Source organism: Pongo abelii, chromosome 5 (genome assembly GCF_028885655.2).
Source record: "Pongo abelii isolate AG06213 chromosome 5, NHGRI_mPonAbe1-v2.0_pri, whole genome shotgun sequence".
NCBI lineage: Eukaryota > Metazoa > Chordata > Mammalia > Primates > Hominidae > Pongo > Pongo abelii.
Genome location: NC_071990.2, coordinates 96,407,725 through 96,433,250, shown reverse-complemented (window position 1 = coordinate 96,433,250; position 25,526 = coordinate 96,407,725). Strand labels below are relative to the sequence as shown.

At 31.7% G+C, this 25,526-nt stretch overlaps 1 protein-coding gene across 1 annotated transcript in view; it reads right to left on the bottom strand.

Annotated features, from left to right (window-relative positions):
- Window positions 1-4,900: 4,900 nt before the first annotated feature.
- The window catches only part of MANEA (mannosidase endo-alpha), a 32,025-nt gene continuing 11,399 nt past the window's right edge, over window positions 4,901-25,526 (bottom strand). Inside the window, 3 exon segments of the mRNA NM_001133788.1 lie at window positions 4,901-8,621; window positions 9,455-9,531; window positions 17,206-17,315. Of these exon segments, the coding sequence (NP_001127260.1) occupies window positions 7,964-8,621; window positions 9,455-9,531; window positions 17,206-17,315 (845 nt within the window). The 3' untranslated portion in view covers window positions 4,901-7,963.

The following is a 25,526-nucleotide window of genomic DNA, read 5'->3' as shown; positions in this document are numbered from 1 at the left end:
AATGAATACTCAAAAAAAATGCTTGAAGGTACGTGGGCATCTTACACACACACACACACACACACACACTCCTCTTCCAAAAGAATTACTTTTAGTGAACCGTGCTTTGGTGTGATATCGTAATCACATACTATGAAGATATTTATAGGAAAGACTTATGAAATTTGTCTTTGTCTTATTTTAGGGAATGTGCTGATCAAGATAATGTATATTATGTTACAGTATCTTCTTTATGAGAACCCTCAGAAGAATTCTCCTTTAATACCAAGGCAATTATACTTTTCTTGAGAAATTTGTTTCTTATACTATGAACATTGTATACCATGTAAATGACTAGATATCCTTTTTCACATTGGCTATTCAAAGTCTTAAATTTGTGACCACCAGCCTAACAATGTATGTTATAATATTGTTTTCATTTAATATTGGGCTCAATGTGGACTCAATAGGTATGTTCCTATTCTTGCTCTACTTTTGACTGAAACTATATTGTCATATGCTATTCAGTCTAATAAATCACATCCTTTCTGAGAAACAAAGCAGATAAGAAAGAAAGGCAGGTAAGATGGGAATGAGAAAGAAAGGTCAAGTGGTGGGCAGGCAGGCAAAAGCCAAATTAGAAGGAATAATAGAGATTAGCTAAGAGATATTCATCTAGCTCACTTCTTTAGATGCTTTAATCTATGATTTTGCATCAGATAACAGCTGAAGGAAACTATCCCAAAAACAGAGCCCCTCATGGATTCACTTTCACTGACTTGTTTTTTTATTGTTATATGCTTAGAATTTATTCAAGTCACCATACAATGACTCCCTTCTCAAGGGAGTATTGTATTCAAGTCACCATACAAAGAAATTCCCTTCTCAATGTTACAAAATGTAGAGGCCATTTTTCATAAATTACATAGTTTTATATTCTTTGTATCACAGGTCTCAAATTAGTGACTCATTAGTGAACCATTAGCTGGATCCAACCAGAGAACATTTTTAAAATATTTTATAATATTTGACCAAATTATAATCAGAAAAATTAACAGACACACACAGCAAGATATACTTCCTCATTTTAGGGACCCATAGCAACAAAGGGGCAATGATGACAGGAGCTGTTGAGAACTCCTTCTGCCACCATGCCCAGCTAATTTTTGTATTTTTAGTAGAGATGGGGTTTCACCATCTTGGCCAGGCTGATCTTGAACTCCTGACCTCATGATCCACCCGCCTCGGCCCCCAAAGTGCTTGGATTACAGGCGTGAGCCACCGAGCCCGGCCGAGCACTCCTTTCAGGTGAGAATTGTCCACAGTCCCTGGGACTCTCTAAGGTTTTAAACCTAATGAATTCACTTACATTCCCTGACAGGTTCCCATAACCATTTGCATTTTTGACCCTAGGTGTAATTTCTACTTGAGAAATTTATGTTAAAATGTATTGACAAGGTAAAGTTTGCCTCCAATGGGAAAGGAAGTGCTTTTTTTCTGCCAGAAAGAGCCATATAGCCTCTTGGACTGACTACCGGGCAACTCAATTACAAACGTGTACTCAATCATACATACCACCAGCACTATATATAGGCATTCTTTTAAAAAATTCCATCCATCATTATTTATATATTAATTTTGTAATGTTTACCTTTGTAGAAAAATACTTCAAATCCTTTTTGCAAAGACAGTGACTGTATTCTAATAACAGGAAGCTTTATGTAAACACTAAGAATGAATCAAGGAAACAAATGAGAAAATAGTGTTGCATTACGAGAATATTTCATCTGGGGATTAATTTAAGTCTTTAGCTACAAACACATAATACTAATAGGTGGAAAAATAGGAGAATTTGAGCTCAGTTGCTGTTCATATAATGATTGCCACTAAATATTTTTAAGATATTTATAAGATACCTAATCAGAGCAATTTTCAATAATGTACTTTACCTAAATATTACAGCAAAGCAGATTTTCAAGTAAGAATTTAGCAAACAATCATAATTGCAGTTAATTTTTTACATAAAATCAGAGATTAGGCTGTTCCATTTTAATATTAATGGCTGAATATTCTGCCATGTGGCTAATATTTAAGACTGGGTAATTAAAAATGATATATAGAAAAGCAGCATTCAATAAATATAAATTTAGTATATGCAAAAAAATAGCTTTAATCTAAACTTCCTTTTGATTTTAAAATTCATAAGGGAACTCTGTGAGGTTTTATAACAGATTTTTCTATAGGACTGTACATAACACTTGCTAAATACTATTTATTTGTAGATTATTTAGAATTTTATACATAAAAAGTATTTCATTCACTAAATCATTCCTGCTTTACTGCAGTGGCTAGGACCTCCACTACAATGTTGGGTAGCATTCATGAAAATGGGCAGCCTTGCTTGGTTCCCTATCTCAGAGAAAAATGGCAAGTTTTACCGCTAATTATGATACTTGCTGTAGGGTTTTTGGTAGATATCCTTTTTCAGATTAAAAATGTTCCTGTTTCTAATTTGCCAAGAGTAAACATGTACAAATATTGAATTTTATCAATTCCTCACAACACTTTATCTTTAGTCTGTTGTTAATGTAATTCATTGCTTTTCTCATGTTAAAGCATTTCTTTCAATCTAGACTAACTTCAACTTGATCATGGCAGCTTTTCTTTACACTGTGGCATTTGATTTGCTCGTATTAGAATTTTGCTATCTATGTGAATAAATGACATGGTGCTATGATTTTATTTTGGTGTTATGCTATACCAGCCTCATGAGGAATGTTCCCTTATATTTTTTGGTTATGGCAGATGCATTCTTAATATCAGAGTAACTACTTTTTAATGATATATGTTATTTGTTTAGTTTCTATTTCAACATTTAATGGTTCTTTTCTCCAGTTAATGAAATTTTTCTTATTTTCTGTATCTCTCAAGATAGAAATAACTGAAATAGCATTTGTTATCCTTTACATTGTTTTCAGGTATATAAAAATAAATGCACCATACTGGCACTTCTTGTTCCCATTTGGTTTCTGACCTTAAGAAACAATTAATTTTTCAAGAAAAAGAATATTTCAAGAGGCTTTTCTCTGGAAACACTTCTTTATGTAACCACAAACAATATTTAATGAAGGGATGTTTTTACTTGCCAGTGGTAGGCTTGAGTAGTTAACACAATTCTATCCATCTACCTATCTATCTATCCACGAATCATCTATCTATAATTGGTGTTTTCTTAATATTTCAGTTTTACAAGATTAAGGGTTTCTATTAATTTGTTTTCTAACCCCGAAGAGATGCATAGTATTTTAACAGAGCGGAAAAACTAAATCCTATCTAATATCTTTTTAAAAAATTGTGGCATGCTACTCTTTTAGGTGACCAAGTTCAAACATAAAAATTTCTAAAGTTTACTACATGCACTTCAGCTGAATTTCTTCCAAATAGGTTTCTTTCTTTTTTTTTTTTTATTTGATATTTTCAAGGCAATTTCAGGACTAAATTTGTATTATATTAGACTCTATTATCAAAGTAACACAACTAGAGCATTTTGATAATGGCTTTTGGTAAAACTCAAAAGCACTTTTATACAATAACAATTGTAATCATTTATTCTAAATATAATTGAGTAGTTCATAATTCTTATTGTGCTGCTTATAGTGATCTTTGCTCAGATTTTAACCTATTATTTTTAAAAACGAAAACACAAAGGCATAATACAGCCTTATACCATAAGTTGAATTGTAAGCAGTTTTATCTTACTACAGGGCATCATTCTCTTCTATCATAAAATATTTATATGGGGTTTAGCTTCTAAAGATTTTTTGACTTTATGGTAAAATTTATGGGTAATTTAATGTAACCTGAGAAACCTGAAATTCAGTATCTTTTAAATGAAATATAGAATATCCAATATAAAAGAAGTGCCATTGTTTTGATTTCAATAAATTGTAGATGACTATTTTTGCTCATTAGCCCTTACTTTGTCTTTTGATACCGTAAGTAGTAATGACATAACAACAACTAAAAAAGCTAATCACTTTGAAAAATGTTCCTCCCTTCACTGAGAGTTGGAATATAATAGTGCTACTACTCAGTTCTTTGGTTTGACTAAGGATGAATGAGTCTCTCTCTATAAGGTAATTAAGCCAAAATAGTACCTAAATTCTCAAGAATGATAATCTGGCAACAAACCCACAATATTTAGCCTTTATGAGAATATACAACAACATAGTATAAAATTTAATTTGGAGTACATTTTTTTAAAGACAAAAAATGTTAGTATTTTTAAATTTTATTAATATTTTAATATTTAAAAAAGTAATGCTTTGAGCCATAAAGCCTTTTTGCTTGTGGCTACATCAAGTTTTCACTTAGAAATTATAAATATTTCAAAAATAACTGAAATCTTGCTGGTTGTAAATTATTGCTTTTCTTCACTATGGTATGTGACAGTGTAATTCAAATTTTAAATACAGATTTTTAAAGACTGTTTCTGTAAGCACTGTAGAGTTTAGGAGCAGTCATGTTTAAACTGGCTAACTGTGGTCAGTTTGAAAAAGTGCATGAACTTGGTAGGTTCTCTACTGGTTTGTTACTTTGCTGTTTTAGAAGATTAATTTCCTAACGGATGTCGGAGCTAATATATGATTATACCCAAAGAAGAAAAAAAATAGAAAAACAGCTCTCAAATGAAAAAACAAAAAACTTTGCGTGCATGTACGTGTGTATATTAACCTAACAGAAGTTTATAGATTTAAAAAGTATGTGCAGTTAAAGACATCCACTTTGTAAGTGCTGCATATCTCAAAAGAGAAAACATATAAAGAATGATGACTGGATACTCCTTTTCACTTGTTAATCGGAAATCAAATAAGACATTTCATAAAGAGAAATGATAGACTTTAATATCTAAAATACAATGTATTTCATCTATGTTTTTATTAGGTAAAAATTAACCATTCCATATAACAAAATAGTAATTTTTAATTACAATCTTAAAACAGAAAGAAGTTAAACAACTCAAGTAAATGTTAATAACAGCAGTTTTTGACAATATTAGTCCTTAAAAGAAACAGTAAAATATTTGGTTTCTATAACAGTCAAAACAATTAGACTGATTAAACCATAAAAAAATTAATAACTTATAAAAGAATCCATTATGATTCATGCATTGTATGTATTATACCACTTTATTATACTATATTGAATTCAAACGTATAGTTGTTTTGAATTAAGAAATAAATTGTTTGCTCTTATTTACTTGTTATCATAACAATTTAAACTGTGTTACAACTAAAATGGTAAAGGCAGCTGTAATGAATACCTGAGGAAGATTTTGAAAGCTTTCCTCTCTAAGAATTAACAGAATTATTAGTTATTTCCTAATGCAGTTGGCTCACCTTATTTGTAGGTTCTACATCCATGGCCAAGAAATTGCCGACTGAAACTCTGAAGATGTACAGACTTTTTTTTTTTTCCATGTTATTATTCACTAACCAGTATAGTATAACAAAACTATTTACATAGCATTTACATTGTATTAAGTGTTATAAGTAATCTAGAGATGACTTAATGTATACAGGAGGATGTGCATAGATTATATGCAACTACTATGCCAGTTTATATCAGGGACTTGAGCATCTGCAGATTTTGGTATCTATAGGGGTAATTGGAACCAATCCCCCACAGACACTGAGGGATGACTGTAATTATTTTATTAAAAAGGGAGAAAAAACAGATATTAATATAATTATAAACTAGTAATTACGAGATCAGATGCCATTCTTCCATTGAGAATAACTTTTTGCAATGAAGACAGAATCTGCTTTATCTTACTCTGAAATCTGTTACTGCTGGCTGGTTAGGGTAATGTGTTGAGGAATCACAACAAAGCTCAGAGATGAAGTATGCTGTGTGGATTTGCCATGTCTATAATGGGAAAAAGATAGAAAGTGGTGGTATCTGTGTTGAGAATATGCTGACCTTGTTTTTATAGACTTTCCCTTAATCTCACAACTATTTCCTAAAATTTACTTTCTGTCATGTTGGGTTCAAATACACAACGTACACAATGACAAAAACTCCTCTGTGGTAGATGATACTTCTCTAACAAAACTTTAATGAAATATGGTATATTATAAAAGATTATTAGGTGTGATATTTATAAATTATACCTAAAATAATATATTCTAGTTAAATGGATATAAGAAAATCCACAGGTTGTATCTATATAGTGATTACCATGTAAGTGCTTGGTTATATCAAAATATCAGTATAGTGATTTATTCTTTTATTTTCCCCTAGAAAATGATTACTACTACTGTATTAATTTCCTAAGGCCTGATCATTCTCTGAGAAATGGCAAATTCCAAAATTTTAAATAAATTAAACATTAATAATGCCTCTTTTCAATAACATAATTTGTGTCAAAACCACTGTTTAAAAATAAAATAAATTTTGCCATCTGGTCTATTTTATAAAAAATTTAGTGCTAATTTTTGTTTCTGAATGGATGTCTTTATACTCTGAAGATTTATAGGCATTATTTTTTAGCATTATTCTATTGCTCTTCTCAATGGAACACATAAGAAATAACATTTATGTAACAGGATATATATTAATTTTTTACTATAGTTTTACAAACATTAACTGTAAGAATACAGTGCATTTTATTTAGTTTTTAAGGAGATTTATTTTTCGTACACAAGTGATCAATTTGTCACAATATGACAAGTTATTGATAACAAGTAGTTTAACTTACAGGTATGATAAAAGTCTAACATTTACAAAATGGGGATATTACTATATAAAAAATTGAAAGTATTAGTTTTTATGTAAAATATTAGTTTCTTCATTATGATACAGTGCTAAACTTAATGTAAAGCCAAACTTCAGGACCTACCCTAGACATAAAATAATTTTCATTTCTATGTCTCTAGAATCTAAAATGGTAAGTAAATTTTCTCTATTACTTTTGGTCAAAATAACTTAAAATATTAAAAGACAACCTAATGACAGTAATAACATTTTTCTTTCCTAAAAAATATTTGGCCTCTGATTTAAAGACATGAATAATACAATAGTAACAACTTAAAGATCGACAAGATATACTAAAAATGATATTTGGGCATCATATCTACATAATAATTGTGAAACAACTGTTTTCCTAATAACTGAGAAGCAATCATTAACTTTTTCATAAAAGGACTTTCATAGCTTCTAAAATACGGAATTCAGCACTGTAAAGCAGAAACACTAAACATGTCAAAACACCTAGCATGGTATAGGTAACCACAAATCTGCAAATGACACACTGTGCTATAGATAGCAAGCCTTCCTAACACAATTTGGTCATGGTAAGGTTTAATTTATGTAATTAAATTAAATAAAAAATAAAAGTATTAATTTAAAGCCATTTCAGGTTCACAGCAAAATTGAGAGGAAGGTACAGTGATTTTGTTATTCTTAAGAATTTCCTCATTATTGGAGAGTTATCCAGAGTCTAAAATACTAAGACAATAAAGTTGATTAAATTATTTTAAAGATACGACATGAAGCATGTACATTATTTTAAGGGTTTTTTTTTCTTCAATAGATATCCCAAATATACACACAATCCCATTTCTTTGGGTCTAGGATGTAAATATAATTTAACTGTGTGCTAAGTGCTTTAGGTAACACAAGCATTTATCTATTGTAAAATGAAAATTCAATTGCCATCAAATCAGAATTTTGATTTCAGTCAGAAATGCAGTAAATTATGCCATAAGGAATATATTTGTATACATTTTGTCTCAGATATTTTCTCATGTGGTATTGTGAAGGGTAACAATTATAATATTATCTGTAAAGAATTTAAAAAATATATTTTTAAATATAACTAATAGTATATACTGATTTTGACAGTTTTCTTTCCATAACTCAAAACGAAAGCTATTTTTAAAAATTAGGTGATTTTGATAACTATTAAACTTTAATCAATGCATTAAGAAACAGGCAGCTGGTGATCTAATGCATAAGTTGCTCTTTCCTTACTGTATTTTTCAGACCACTTGCGAGTCAGTTCTAGGTAAAGACCTGGTTTATGAGGACGGTAATCTAGGTACACTGTATTACTGGTTCTTTTGGGAACAGCTTTTTCAATCTGAGTTCCCTCATGCCACTCATTAAAAGAGGTGATAGAAATTAAGCTGGGGTGTGTCTGAAGTGCGGCACTCAGAGCAATTTCATAATACTTCCCATTGATTCGGTTCCGAGTGTTTTGTGTGTTCCATGGACGGATGCTGGTATCTATGTATCCTGGGCCCACACTTGGGATAAATATTAAGTTGTATTTATCACAAAATAATTTTAGGCTAGCCCAATTCTGATGTGATGAGCCATAAGTAAAGCCATTTGTGGCAAAATATGTGTAAATTCCATCAAAACCACTTTGAAGAATATCATACTTATGTTTTTCTTCTACTAGAAGGGCAATAAACAATCCATCATAAGGAGAATTGCGAATACTCCAAGACCCTGAGGTGGTTAACAGATTGGCCCATTTTTCAGGCTTGGTAATATAGGAATCATAGACATAAAACATAGGAAGAGCATTGCCAGTCTTCGTCTTGTACCTGTAAAAGGCTGGATGATTTCCATATCTAGAAAATAAGCATATATAAAAGTGAAATGAATATTCACAACTAATTTGCCACAGGTAAAAACTGTTTATGTACTGAAAATGAAGGAATCGGTGCAGTTTGAGCACACTGCTCCATTTCTTAGGGGAATCAGTTGTGTAAGTGTAATAATTAAAAATGCATTTTTAACTTTACACATTAGAAAATGAGATACTGGATGCATTACCACACAAGTAATTAACTGTCTCATATTGAGGTTTACAAATGATGACTAATGCCATAAAAAGCCTATGATTCTCTACATTAATACATAAACTGCTTTTTTATCTATCAGTGATAAATGTTCTACTGTTGCTGACAAGTTTCTTTGTAAGACTATGGCATCTGTCACAGACTATTATCAGTAAAATTCTTTCAAAAAATGAAAACTGTATTAATAAATTCTTTTTGATCAGGCTAGATATAAATGAAAATATCAGCTCTGGGTCTACTGCGTTAAAAGAAGTAATTCACTTTTAATAATCTGAACCTTCTTTTTGAAAAGATAAAGCTATATTCCGAAGGTTTAGAAAATAATGTCAATTTAAAATATCAAAATTACAGAAATCATAAATAGCCTATAAACCTGTAAAACAGTAAAAACAGCAATCTTCCAAAAAGAAAGTGAATTGTAAGGAACTTCAGCAATGTTCCTCGAAATGATGGTGACATTCATTACAATAACAATTTAATTTTATTAAAAATAGAATAATCATAAATCATTCAAATCTCAAATATAATTAAATGTACTACTCTTAAAACAATAATTATCACTGGATAATATAACAATATTTATAAATATTGAAGAAACTCACTTGTCTATAATATACTTGACATTTTTGTACATGTTTTGATCATCTCGATTGCTATATGGTTCTATGTGAAAAGTAACCTAAAACAAACAATAAAATCAGTTAGAGGATAAATTATCTATAATGTAAAATTAGAAGTATATTTAATAAAGTAACTGATTTAATCACCTTAATTTAAGATGAATATTTATTGAACACAGAAACTACCAGAGAATTTTTACCAATAAAATTTACTGCTAAATAACATGCTAAACATTTTATATTATTATCTTGGTTAATCTTCACAACTCCCTAAGGTATTTCTGTTTTCTTAGTGAGGTAATCAAAGATAGACAGAACCTTAAGAAAGGTTCAGTAAGTTGTTCCAGGTCACCCAGTTTGTTGGAGGTAATATTGATGATCTGAATTCCGAGTTCAAATGCTTAACTGCTGTGCAATGCTTCTTTTTATGTTTACTCCTTATAAAAATATGTTTCTTACATATTTGTATCCCATATAAGATATATAGGAAATACTGTATATTCAGATATGTTTCTTTTAGGAAAAAGACCAAAAAAATAATGGTCCAGAAAAATCTGGATTTTTTTCAGGCATGTGACCATTAAGCTTAAATTTAAATGGAAGTCATTAGCAAATTTATTTACATATAAATTCTTCCATATCGTTAAAACAGCATTTTACAAAATAATATACATTAACTTCTATTAAAGAATTTATAATGAAATCGCTTAAAAATAATATCCACTAGTGTTATAAAGGACAATTTTCATGATGCCTAGGTATTTATGGTTTGGATATACCATATATATATATATATATATATATATATACACACACACACACACACACACAAACACACACCTACATACATATATACACACACATACATACATTATATACATATATGTAAACATAGAGAGCAGTAATTACAAATATTTTAAAAATACTGTGCACAGACTAAAATTTTTTAACTTAAGGTTGGCTATACATAAATCAAGACAAACTAATTACGGCTAGTAAAACCATTCTGTATGCCACTTCTAACTAGTAAGGTAAAAAATACAGAAGACACTTCTCTTAGATGACAATCTACTTCAGATTCATAAAACAAAGAATGAGGATTTTCACTTTTATTCCTAGTTTTACTGACTTACCAACATCAATTAAAAATCTTTATGGCAGTCTAATAAATGTATTGATACTGTCTTAATTTCAGGTTTCAGGCTCTATGACGTATTTATGGAATGAGAGACTTCTATTGCAATATGAAACTCCTCTGTTTTCAATTACCCAATTAAAGCAAAATGTATTTTACATTAATCACTGCTACTTGTTTTCACATAATTAATTTTAAATAAAATTTAATAAAAATATAATTTTCTACTTAAAATGAGATTACAGTAATATTACAAAAATAAGTTTTTGTCATAAAAAACTAAGGTCAAATTCATTTTTTGCAGCATATTGTTAGTACTGCCAGGGTAGTAACTGCTAGGGCAGTTAGATTTCTCAATAACTTTGGTATTTGCTTTTTAAATTCAGTTGAAAGAAAACTGCCAAGTGTATAGGTATTTTCATACTATTACATAATGTTTCCTTGGGTAATTCTTCCTTCAGATGCATCACTGTGTTTACTGAATTTCCATTTTATACATAAAGGACACCATATTTAAGCAATATCCAACTTGAAATATCCTATATCAAAATGAATTTGCTTTTACAGCTGCAAACACCAAATAGCATGCTATTTTTGTAAAGCGCAGATCAATATATTTAAAGTAAATATAGTATTGATAAGTACAAAATATTTAAAATTTTCCCTCATGTATTTCTAATTTCTTAATTATAATAAAATTACTTTGCAATTTTAATTAATGATGTGATCTAGTCTCCATCTCTCTATTCCATTTGGAAAAATCAATTAGATCAATGTTAAAATAAATTTTAAAACAATAGAATTCTATACAAAAAATGAAATGTCTTTCTTATCGTTAAAGAATAAGAATATAAACATTCCCTCATTTCATGTTTTTAATTTGGGCCTTTCTTGTCTCTTCCCTACCCTGCATTTTAGTAACTTTAATAAATAAATTTTAATAAACAAAATGAACTTTTTTGAATGAAAATCTGATAATTTTCTCCTTCTCCATTCCCTACCTTCACCCCTGCACACTCCCCTATCCCCTGCCACAACAAAATTGAGGTAGGTCTTCCTACTCCTATGTGGTGCCATAATATCTCATACTTTTCTCTTCCTGAAATTTACTTGTCTTTGTGTCTGACCTCCAGTAGATTACAAAGCATTTTAGGGACAGAGATAATACTTTATCCTTCTTCTTAATATTGTCAACATCTGGGATTGTATCTGACACGTAGCAGGTGCTAAATGAATGAATGCATGCATAAATAAATGGACTAATGATTTGCATGCAAAAACGAACAACAGTTAAACTCTTTAAGTCTGCCACTTATACTGGGATTTAGGTAAGATTCCCAAAGTTTCTGCCATGAATTCACAATATTCATTTAACAAGGAAAAAGAAAAAGGAGAGGCCATGACTAATATAACGTGTTTCCAATGTAGGTGAAAATCATTTAAAAAAGAATCACGGACATACTTATATCCATGTTTCACACGGTTGAAATCTGCATAAGCCTGAAAAGCAGATAAAATGACTCTAGAGCCATATGCAAAGAAATAATGGATGGTGATAAACGTAGTATAAGAAATGTGATTTCTGCATAAAGTAGAAAGAAAATATGCTACTTTAAAATAACATACTAAATTTATTAAAATGAAAGAAGATCACCAGGGCTGAGTTGGTTCTTTCCCCTATAATCCTAAGCACAAAAAAAAAAAAAAAAAAAAAAATCACTAAATCTGCCTAATTTTCTTTTACTTAGATGAATGATTTAATTCAGTCAAGTTTTGATTAGATAGTGCCATGTAACAACCCCACAATCTCAGTGGCTCTAAAAGACAAACATTTGCTTTTCGAACATAAAATCTATGAACTGGCTTATTATGATGGTTCTGCTCCAGGCTGGTTCAAATCAGCTCCATGTGTCTGTCATTCTGAGTCCTAGGCAGAAAGGTGCATGCTTTTCTCATAAAAGAGAATAGGAGCATAATCATGCAAGCACATAGTATACATTATCTTTTCTCACATCTCATCAGCCAAAGCAAGCTATAAGGCCAAACCCAAAAACAACAGGGCAGGAAGTATACTTACTCTTTGCATGCAGGGGAAGGAAAACCAGATTATTTGCTAAACAATGAAAGAATCTACCAAACATCTCTGTCATGTGTTACTCAAAAAATCGTTCCGTTGCTGTGTTCTTAATGGTGCAGGATAGAGAGGATATAGAGGAAGGAATCCAGCCCTGATTTTTACACTCTCTGCAAAACTAGCTTACTAAATGACAGTTATAAGTGCAACAGCCTTTGCTCTAGCAAACATGCGGACAAGTATACTTTAAAAGAACAGAAACTAAATCGCTTTGAAAAATCAAGATTTAAATTTTAGTTTCACTAATTTACACTTCAAAAAAAAACCTAGTCACATTTGCTAAAGATAATGAAAAATAACTAAAGCAACAATCATTTCCTTTTCTTGCACGTTTGTTTATAATTTAAAAGGCACTTACTTAAAATAACTCTTGGTTGAAGTTAACAAATCAAAATTACAATTACAAAATATTTAATGACTAATATTAGTAAAAACATTATGTAATCAAAATGAATGAACTATAACAAAAGCTTAACTGTGAGACGAATTGATTCACTAAAAATTCTCCATCCATTTAGTATTTCCATGCTTTGAAGATTAGCAAGAAAAAAGAGATGTTACTAATGAACGCATTTTACACTTAAAAGTTTTAGATGTGGTCAGTTATGTGCATTGGAGGCTCCAATTTGTCAGCACACAATCTACAACATCATTAATCTTTTCCTATCAGACTGCCTTAGCACATTAAATAATTCTAGTAAGGTACTGTCATTCATTAAACATATTAAAATGTCCTTATATTAGCAAGAAAAGGTAAAGTTTTCCATTCTTTAAAAAAAAAACAGGATTTACTGCATTTTATTGAATTAGGAAAAATGTGTGTTCCACAACAACAGAAATCATAGACAAATCCAATAAAACTATCTTATGGTTGCACTGTCATTGTACAAATGAAGGGGACAAGCCAAGAAGATCAAGGAACTAATATAAGATTCCAGAGCTACTCAGTTGGAACAAGCTCCAGTCTCATGATTCCAGGTCTATTCTTTGTCTATACATAGTTCCTCACCAGACACGAGGCCAAGAAACTGTTCTAAAAATTTTGGAAAACATTAGTCTATCGTGTTCCAAGTTTTTCTGATCATTAGATATAAAATCCGTAGCACAGAGAGATCAAGTATGCTGGCAACATTAAATAGGCAATTAATGGTTGAGCTCTTTGCCACACTCTCCTTCTCTACACAGACACTGTAAACAGGAGAAAAAGCCAACCAATCCTCATATATCGTAACATTTTCATTTTCTCTTTCAAAACTTCCTGAAAGTACTAAAATAGCCAGTTTCTTGAGCTCCCATCTTCCAGGATTTTGGCAGGGCCTGGACAGAAGAGCAGCTCTTGGGCTTCTTTTGTGGAAGATAAATCAATCACTTACCCAACCTCAGCCTGGGCACCAGAACCTGGAGGCTTGCCTATTTGTAGATTTCAAATGCCAATAAGAACTCACTGAAAGGCACCAAGGGACATGGCAGGTGACAGCTCTTGCTAGACAGCTAATTTGAGAGATGCTGTTTTAACAGTTTCAGGATAGTAAATTAGAAAGAAGAGTCAGCTTTTTGGACAGGAATAAAAAAATGCTTGCCTATTTAGCTCTTTCTGACTCCCTAGAGTTCCATTTCTATTCTCCAATAACTACTCAATCTCTAGGCTGCAAAAGGAAAATTAAGACAAAACTAATGTTTCATATTTTTATTTGAAACGAAATATTTCAACAGTGGTCCATAACATATCTTACAGGGCTCAATTACCAGTATTGGACAAATCAGATTGTCTTCCATTAGAATATAATGGCAAGAAGTTACAGAGCAAATAAAAAGCTTCAGCAAATTTTAAGAGTGGTTGCAATCTCAGAACTCAGAGTAAGTGGTCTCTAGTTAAAAGACCCTACATCACTTTTTTTTTTTTTGAGATAAACTCTCACTCTGTCGCCCAGGCTGGAGTGCAGTGGCACCAATCTCAGCTCACTGCAATCTCTGCCTCCCAGGTTCAAGCGATTATCGTGCCTCAGCCTCCTGAGTAGTAGCTGAGACTACAGGTGTAGTATATCCATCAGATATAGTGTTTGAAATAAGATACTAAGAGACACCCTTTATCAAGCTAAAGAACTTTGGTTACTAAGGACTTCATTAACAATGAATTTTTATTTCCTAAAATTTTCAGTATCTGTTAAGATAACCATGTTTTACCTTCTTTAAATAATCAATGAAGTTTTATTTACTTAGTGCTTACTCTGTGCCAGACAGGAATCTATGTTTTACATATATTATCTAATATAATCTTTATAACCACTCTGTGTGTAAGGAAGGTTTTGTTGCTATTTCCATTTTAGAGATGAAGAAACTGAGACACGAGTCATTTATAAAGCTACAAGGTGGTTGAGCCAGGATTGAATGCAGACCTGAATTTAGATTCAGATTTCATATGATTGGAACCATTCTTATATCCTTGCTAATAAACACTTCTTATCAAAATTCCCTCTAGGAATTTTGAATCTATTTTCATTGGTAAGATTAGTCTGTCTCTTTCTTGTTCTATCCTTTCTTAGTTTTAAATAAAAATTGTGCTATTGTAGAATAAATTTGGAAGTTTTCTGTGGTTGCCATTCTTCAAGGTGGCCCCCCGATACCCATCTCCCGGTATTCATAACTTTGCAGTTCCCTCCCACATTGTGCCATGGTTGTTTTATCAGTAGATAAAACAACAGAATGGGACAGAAGTGATAATACATCATTGCCAAGATTTATGTCAAAAAACAAAACAAACAAAAACAACCCTGTAGCCCCTATATTAGACTCTCTCTCAGATCTTTCACTCTAGTGAAGCCAGAAGCCCATATATAGAAGTACAGAGTCTCCAGTTCACCTGCTGCAAAGAACTGAGGTCTGTCATCCACCACATGAGAAAGTTTGTTAGTGGATCCTCCAGCCTCAGATGACTGCAGCACCAGCCAATAGCTTGCCTGTAACCTCCTTGAGAGACCCTGAACCAGACACTCCCAAATAAGCCACTTCCAGATGCTTGACCCTTAGAAATTGTGTGAGGTAACAAATGTTTATTGTTTTAAGCTACCAAGTTTTGGAATAATTTGTTATGCAGCAATAGATAGTGAGTATACTTGACACTGTATTTCAGTTATCATAAAAATCAACTATTCTGAATACAACTGAGAGGTAAACCTGACACTTTGGGGAAGACATTTGTTCAATTATCTTTTATACGTTTTTTTCTAGGATAGTCAATTCAGATTCTTTAAACCTCTTTCTGCACCAAAAAAAATTAATTTTAGTATTTTCCTATAAAACCACCATATAAATTTTAAATAACTGACATAAAATCTTAAACTCTCTACTGAAACTATAGGTATATTTCTTTTCAATTTTTGCTGATATGTTTTCTCAATTTCTTTTCTTTTTTAATCTCACCAATGGCTTGCCTATTGTTTTTTCCCCAAAAGTGGACAATAGTAAAGATTAATTTATCCAGACTACTAATTTTGAAGGACTTGTATACTATTTAATTAATTTCACACTTCATCTATCATAGTTCTTTCTTCTACTATGTCTTTTTAGGGCCCACTGGTATTGATAATGCAATAATCTTAGTGCTATTTATATCACTTAAATTTCAGAGTTATTCTCAATTATGTTATTAAAAATTTTAATAATTTTATACTTTCTAAATGGTTTGGACTTAATTATTAACATTCAATGGTACTGAATGTGGTGAGAGAATGCAGACTCTATGGTTATAATTTTTGTGAATTTATTAGAATTAATGTTGCTACCTAATACATGACCAATTTTTAAAAAGTATCTTTGGATATTAAAAACAGTGCTTATTTACTTGCTATTCAGTATAAAATTTTCTTTTGTAGTGCTATTTAAATCCTTTTAACCATCACTCCTATTTGTTTCCATGATTCATTAATTTCTAAAAGAAAAATCTTAGACTGTGAGAAGTGTTCCCTCATTTGCAACACACCTTAATTTCTGCATCAAATATACTTGATCTTTCCGCTGTATTCTATATTTACACAAGTGTGTATGTGTATGCACGTTAAATAAGGTTTAAATGAAAATCGGATTTTGAAAAATATTTGAGCAAGTTTATTTTTTAACTACTTTATAAATATGCAAAGTTACATGGGTTAATACTTGTTTTTAGATTTTTGACATCAAAGATATTTAGAGATATCAATCTTCACTACTATATTATCTTCAAAAAAAGAACCTTTCAATCCCTTTCTACTATAAAAAAAAAATTAGAAACATAGTAAAGAATCTCTAAAATATAATTTAGATAAGATTGAAATTCCTATTATAGAAATTTTCTTTAAGGAATATAGTATTTAAAAGATTCTAAGTCATTATCATTTTTAATTAAAATTACTATTTCAAAAATTGTTATTACTATCCTCTTGTCCAAAAGAATTAACTTATGTATAGCTTGAAAATAAAATAAAATACCTTCAGGTTATATTTATGAGCTTTATCCAAAATAGTGGGTACCAAGTTATCAGTAGGTTCTCCATTTTCATCATTTACATCAGGTGGGTACCAAGAGAGGGCTAGTACACCTAATAGAAAAGACCAAAAAGAAAGGGAAACGACAAGAACATGAATGCAGATATTCTTAAAAAGACATAGTAAGTACCAAAGAGTTAACAATAAAAGAACATATTTATACGAGGTGGTTTTGTTAAGTTCCTTCAGAATATATATGGCTATTTGGTCACTTTGTCAATATTTATGACCTCTTTATCAGGCATTAATAAGCTTTTGTAAAAGTGAACAGACTTTACATTTTAGAGTAAGTTTTAGGTTTACATAAAAACAGCAAAGAAAATATGGAGTTCTCATATACTCTTCCTCCTACCTGCCCCTACCCTCCACACGGTTTTTCCTATAATTAACATCTTTCATTTGCTACAATTGATGACCCAATATTGAAAAATTTTTATTCACTAAAGTCCATAGTTCACATTAGGGTTGACATTTTGTGTTGTACAGTTTGACAAGTTTTGACAAATCTATTATACCATGTGCCCTCCATTAGAGTAGCTGAAAAACTAGTTTTACCAGCTCTATAAACCTCCTGTGCTATACTGATTCATCCCCGTTCCCTCTCCCCCTCACCTCTGGCAATAACTAAGCTTTTTGCTGCCTATAATTTTGCCTTTTCCAGAAGGTCATATAGTTGGAATTACAAAGTATGTAGCTTTTTAGAACTGGCTTCATTCATTTAGCAACTTGAATTTTTAGGTTCCTTCATATCTTTTCATAACTTGATAGCTCATTTCTTTTTACTGCTGCATAATATGCCATTGTATTTATGTTTATACATTCACCTAATGAAGAACATCTTGGTTGCTTCCAATTTTTGGCAATTATGAATAAAATTGCTATAAACATTTATATGCTGTTTTTGTATAGATCAATACCTTTTAACAGAAGATTCTAACATAGTAAAATAATTACTGTTCCTCTCTGTAGTGCCTGCCTACTTATTTTTGAACTGATAAATTATGTGTTAGAAGCATAAATTACATAACTGGAGACAGAATATTTCAGATGAATTAATTCAAAGCCTCATTACATATACAAAGAAATGGACAGTCATTAGAAAGATTGCACAAATTTCTAGATAAATAAACAGACTCTTTAAGGCAGGGAAATAAATAACAATGGTACCAAAAGAGAAGCATGTGGAAATTAAGAAATTGAAGGTAAGAAACTGCTGGAGAATTAAATTTTAAGACCTAAGTTTTGTGCTAGCCACCATGTACAAATAAGTAAGTCCCATCTACGACAACAAAATCAAAGTTAATGGAAAAGTAATCCTTATGTCCCCTATCCACTCTGAAAATAAGAATGGCAACTAGAACAAAAGATAGAAAAAATAACCTATAACACATGAGGCTTTAGGGAAACTGGCTAGCCAGAGGAAGGCATATCCTAGAGAGAAATGCTGGTGAGAAAAGTGTCTGGGACAATTAATCCAACATTTTATAAGCGATCACTTAACAATCTTGTAAGACTACTAGCCCAGCTTATAAGAAGAATATCACCAGTGAAAATAAGAATGACAACAAAAAGTTTTCTCAACATGGGACCTACCAAAAATTATTTTATGCACAAAATGAAAGAAACAAAATGAGAAAAAAAATAAATATTAAACAACAGAAAGATTATGCTATGAATCACATGAAAATTATAAGCAAAACATTCTTCCATAAAAGTAAAAACAAAACAAGATTCCTGTTTCTAATAATAGCGGACTAGTTTAAAATAACAGTTGGTCTAATAGTAGACCAAGCACTCTCCATGAAAATAACCATTATTATTATATAAAACACAGGGAGAAAATGTCTTAAAGAGCTGAAGAGAGTAAGAAATGTCCTGGCCAAATTGAAGGGAAAATGTGAAACCAGAAAGATAAGTGAGCAAGGAGGTCTGTTTGCCCCAAGCAAAACTGGTACAAGTAAACCAACTCTCAACAACAGTGAATTAAACTGCAGGTTCACAATGCTTGTACAGTCCTCTAGCTTTAGACCTAATTTAAGGCAACCAGAAACGGTAGTCTAAACAGTCACCAGGCAGAAGCAAAAGAAAATCCTTCCTGGAGGAAGGCATCTTCTTCCTGGGCCTCAAATTATTTACAAAAAGTATTTTTTAAAGAACAATAAACAGTATACAATCAAAGATAATTAAGAACACAAAGAATAAAACACCATGCACAAGAATCGGCAGAAACAAGACAACAGCAACATGCAACAACTTCAGGTATTGCCATTACACACACTTCTAAAAATTACCTTCATAGTTTAAAAAAGGCAAAAAGCACTTACCTTGAAAAATGCAGAAAATCATTATTACTTTTGTCCTTTTCCTAATTCATCTACTACTCTTCTATTTTTTTTTTTTTGTGAGAGGCAGGGCAGTATAGTAGAATACTCACATGCTTTGAACATGTATTCAAATATCTCACCACTTAACAGCTACATGAACTAAGGACAAGTTAACTTCTTGCTTCTGTGGCCTCACCATCAAAACACAGATAATTCTTACCTTTCAGGATATATTTTAAGTACATACATAAAATTCCATTAACTAGACTACAGTATTGAAGAAATATTCGTTCCTTTAACTACAATATTCTCTGTTTTTTTCCTCACATTTTTCCCTCCCTCTTCAACCACACCCCTCTCCTAGCATGCACGTACATATGTACACACACATGAGCTTTTGCCTTTTTTTTTTTTTTTTTTTTTTTGAGACAGAATCTTGCTTTGTTGCCAGGCTGGAGTGCAGTGGCGCAATCTCGGCTCACTGCAACCTCCGCCTCCCAGGTTCAAGTGATTCTCCTGCCTCATTCTATCGATTACAGATAGAATCCCTCCTCTGGGATTACAGGCGCCCACCACCACACCCGGCTAATTTTTGTATTTTTAGTAGAGATGGTGTTTCACCATGTTGACCAGGATGGTCTCGATCTCCTGATCTCCTGATCCTCCCGTCTCGGCCTCCCAAAGTGCTGGGATTACAGGCGTGAGCCACCGCGCCCGGCCAGTCTTTTCCATCTTAATACTATCATCTCCATTCCACCATTTCTTTACTCTCTTCCTCAAGCTTGATTACATTCTAGTCCTATGCTCTCCAAAATAATACCCATATCTACCATATAAATTAAAATTTAAAAGAATTAAGTTTTCTTGCACACTCAACTAGCTACATTTCAAGTGTTCAATAGCCACATATGACTATGTATCTACTGTCTTAGGCAGCACAGATAAGAGAATATTTTCATCATCACAGAAAATTCTACTGGATAGCACTGCCATATTATTCTGATTCTCCTAATAAATTAACCATCCCATTCTTGGTCTAGTAATTTATCTTCCTTTTATCCTCTTTGCAAGTATACTCTATGGCTTTGGGGGAATGTTCTTTCTTCTCTCTTACAATGTTGTTATGTTTCAGCTTCTTTATCGCATCAATTATGACTTCCAGATATCTAATTCTATCCCTATATTGTGATCCACAGCCCAATTAATCATTATACAGTGTCTTTTGGACTGTGGCACTGAATAAATACTAGCCTGGGAACCATGCCAGTGATTGTCTTACTTCTGAGGAGTTTTGGGAATTTACAATGGCAGTGAATCCTTGATAGTAACCAGATAACTGTCTATAAAATAAGCCAACTGAGTATCACTTATAAGTAAAATCTACTACTCTGTATTTCTGTCATCCTAATTGCTTAGCAAACTCTAGGATGCTCTTTGAAGTCCATTCTTGAAATATTAGCAAACTAAATGCAAAAACTCATGTCATGTTGCTCATGTCACCCTTCCATGTCACTTATTACAGGACCTTCAATATAATTGATAGTCAGTTTTTTTTGTTGTTAGTAAAGTGATGCATTCAAATAGGATAACAGTTAAGAATATAGGGTATAAAAATCAGATAGGCCTAGAGAATCGAGTCCTTATTCTGTTATTTGATAGATGAGTATCTTTAGATAAGTTATTTTACTTAAGTTTCCACATCTGTAAAATGGAGGATAAGGTCTGTTTTAAAAAGCACAAATGAGAGAATGCATTACGCAGAGTGAAACACCTAAAAAGTGATTATAAATAACATTTAATAACAAGAAGACAGTATAATGACAGATAAATTTGGATACCTTGAGCCCCAGAAAACTTGTTATGTGTTCATAGGAAACTTAGCACCTCTTTTGAACATCTCAAACATTCTTTCAAACTAAAGCTTTAAGAGAAAAAAAGGCAAACTCATTTCTAGACGTTAACACAATTTTCACTATCTTACCCAGGGTGACACACTTTTAACAAAATATTACAAGGTACAGAAAAAAAAGCAAGAAAAACAATTCACTGACAAGAAACAAAGCAATCAATAGAAACAGACTCACAAATGAGACAGATGTTGGAATCATCAGAGAGAGAATATAAAATTACTGTAATGAATATCTTAAAGGATCTAATGGGAAAAGTAGCTAACACACAAGATCTGGCAAATTTCAGCAGAGATATGGGAACTACAAGAACAAATAAAACAGAAATGCCAGGAATGAAAGACTACTTAAAAAGATGAATTAATGCCTTTAATAGGCTCATTAACAGAGCTGAGGAGATAATCAGGAAACTTCAAGGCAAGTCAAAAGAAATTACCTTATCCAAATTACCATAATGAGAAAAAAGACTGGGGAAAACAATAGAACAATGCATTTAATAGTTGTGAGATAAATATCAAAGTTCTAGTACACATGTAATTGGAAACCCAGAAGTAGGAGGTTTATTTGAAAAAATAACCAGGCTGGACATGGTGGCTCACACCTATAATCCTAGCACTTTGGGAGGCCGACGCAGGTGGATAACGAGGTCAGGAGATCGAGACCATCCTGGACAACATGGTGAAACCTTGTCTCTACTAAAAGTACAAAAATTAGCTACGCGTGGTAAAGCACATCTGTAGACCCAGCTACTTGGGAGGGTGAGGCAGGAGAAATGCTTGAACCCAGGAGGCAGAGGTTGCAGTGACAGTGAGCTGAGATCAGGCCACTACACTCCAGCCTGGGCAACAGGGTGGGACTCCATCTCAAAAAACAATAATAATAATCACTAAGAATTTTGCAAAATTAATAAAAGACACAAAGCAACAGATTAAAAATTCAGAGAACACCAAGAAGGATAAATAACAAAAAAAAAACAGAAGTAACAAATAACCATACCATGTTTAGACTGCCAAAAAACAAAATATAAAAAAGAAAAAAATTAAATGCAGCCAGAAAACAACAACAGCAACAACAACAACAAAACATATCCATCCAAGAAAATAAGAATATAAAAAGATTTTTTTAAATTACGGCAGACTACTCATCAGAAACCATGAAAGACTGAAGAAAAAGAAGAAAAAAAGAAATGGAATACATTTTCAAAATTCCAAAAGAAAACAATCCCCTAAAACCTGCCCATTGAGAATTCCATAGCTGATGAAACATCTTTCAAAATACAGGCTACAAACAAAATTTGAAAATATTCATTGCAAGGAGACCAGTAAAACAAGATAAAAGAAATTTTTAAGAGAGAAAGAACATGACACTAGACATACACTTGGATCTACATTAAAATATGGATGGGGAACACTGGAAATGGAATAAATGTAAAAAACATCCTTACTTTTAATAACTGCGAAAAACAACTGATTATTGAAAAGAGTGATCAGCAAACTATGACCCATGGGCCAAATCTTGCCTTTTACAGGCCAATTCATCTATATATTTGTCTATCTATTGCTTATAACCATTTTCACACTATAAGGATAGAGCTGAGTGGTTGCAAAGAGAGAGTGAGGGACTCACAAAATCAAAAGTATATATTAGGTAGTCCTTTACAGAAAATGCTTGCCAACCTCTGGCCTACAGCAACGCTAGTAAAATATCATTTCTTATGTGATAGAATTATGACAACAGCAAAGTATGAGAGGGAAACATAGGGAATATCAGTGGTGAAGACCTTACATTACACATTAAGTATATATTATTTGCAAGTAGACTATCTCCTTGCAATGAATACTTTCAAATTTCGTTTGTAGCCAAAGGTTGGGCATCTATAGCAATATGAAAGCTTTATGGAATATCACCACTCTACAGTTATAAATATAACCTTTAAACGTAATGCAAATAGTTATTATAAAAGGAAATTTTATGACATCATATTAGATGTTATTAGGTACATTTAAACTTTATGCGTCTAATTCATCTCATTGTGACTTCTACTTTTATGTACAAATTTTTAAAGGCAGGAGATGCAGAAGTAAGAATTGTAACCTTACTAAAACAAATATGTCATACTTTCAGGAAATATTCTAATGTTGAAATCCATCCAGTGTTTTTAAAGCAACAATGATGAAAACAAAGGAACTGGGAAATGTGACTTGCTCATTTTTATGTCCCTAGAATCTAGCACAAGCTTGGAACATCATGGAAAGTCAATAAATATTTAGTGCTAAACTGAAACAATGGGAACACAATTTTAAAGTCATAGAGTACATTATGTTTTGCTAAATGTAGCAGTTCTCTATTTTGCCATAACAAATTATCACAAATTTAGTTGCTTAAAACAACGTAAATTTATTATCTTACAGTTTTGCATGTCAGGAGTGTTGACATGGGTCTTAATATGCTAAGATCAAGGCCAGGTATTAGACTGGATGACATTCCTTTCTGGAGGCTCTAGGAAAGAATCCCTTTCCTTGCCATTCAAGCTTGTAGAGGCTACCACATTCTTTGGCTCATGAACTTCTTGTTCCATCTTCAAAGATAGCAACAGGGGGTCGAGTCTCTCAGTGCATCCCTCTGACTCTCTTTTCCCTCTTCTTCTATTTATAAGGACTTATGTGACTAGATTAGCTGTACCCAAATAATGAAGGATAATGCCATCTCAAGTTCAGATGATTAGCAATCTTTTGCACCTGCAACCCTAATTCTCTTTCGCCAAATAAAATAATATATTCACAGATTGTGGGAATTATGATGTCCACATCAGAAAATGGGGGCCATTTTCTGACCAGTCTACTAAAGTTTTAGTAAACTGTATAAAAATAAGAAGGCATTCATCTGGTACTTTTAGAGTTGTAATACAGCAATACAAGAGGATAGAATACATGATACGTAATATTTTACTTAAAAGACTTGAAAAGGATACAAATCTACCATATGCCATTGTAATATATCTGATACATTATATATAATAATTGGATTTTAAACATAACATTAATAGTTCATTTTAATTTTATCATTCTTTTCAATGAAGGGTTGAGCCATTAGGATTTATGCCCACCACACTTCTAATTGTAAAAGCAGAAAATCAACCAACTTGTACTCTGCGATATAACAATATAATTACTTCACACAGCAATTCAATTTAAGATTAAAAAAAGGCCATTTATATCAAAGGAAAAATATGAATGTTAAATATGTAGTCAAAGCATAGTCAACCATACAACAACTTAAACAGCCTTCATTTACTATCTTCTTCAATTCAAAGAATGCCAGAGTCAGCATGCCAGCTCCATGGATTAAAGTAGGGTTTTGAGTCAGTATTCCAACAGTCAAATTATTTTCTGCCTGGTAACAATGGGTATAATTCAATATTTAACTCATTAAGAAATTATTTCTTTATTTACAAATTGATTATGTCACTTTTATTATCAAGTTTTTTTTTTTTAATTTTGTCTAGGAGAAAATCCATCAAAAAGTAAAATATTTGCATCAGTAATGAAGCTGTCAACATTTAAAATTGAAATGACTGTATTACTGTCAATGTTTAGAAATAATTAATGTTCATACACGATACAATAGTAAAATATTATACAGAGAAAAAGGTCTTTATAAATATGAGATAGGCATAAAAATGTTAACTGAAACTTTTCTTCCTGATCACAAACTATACCAAACACAGTGTAACACACATATTATTTATATCTAAAATGTATATTTACTGCATATATTATTTATATGTTTATATATTACAAATATGTATTAATATTAGTTATATTTATAATGGAGGGGAAAAAACCCTCATTGTATACTATTCAAATTGCAAATGAAAATTAAAACTTTAAAGAACAACCATTTTCTGTCAATCTAGCGTAGTTTTTTTAGCCATATCAAGACAGTCTTGAATAAAGACGTAAATGTGATACAAATTTTTTGTAAAAAATAGAAAAAATATCATTTGAAAAGATTCTCCTCCCAAAAGCAAATT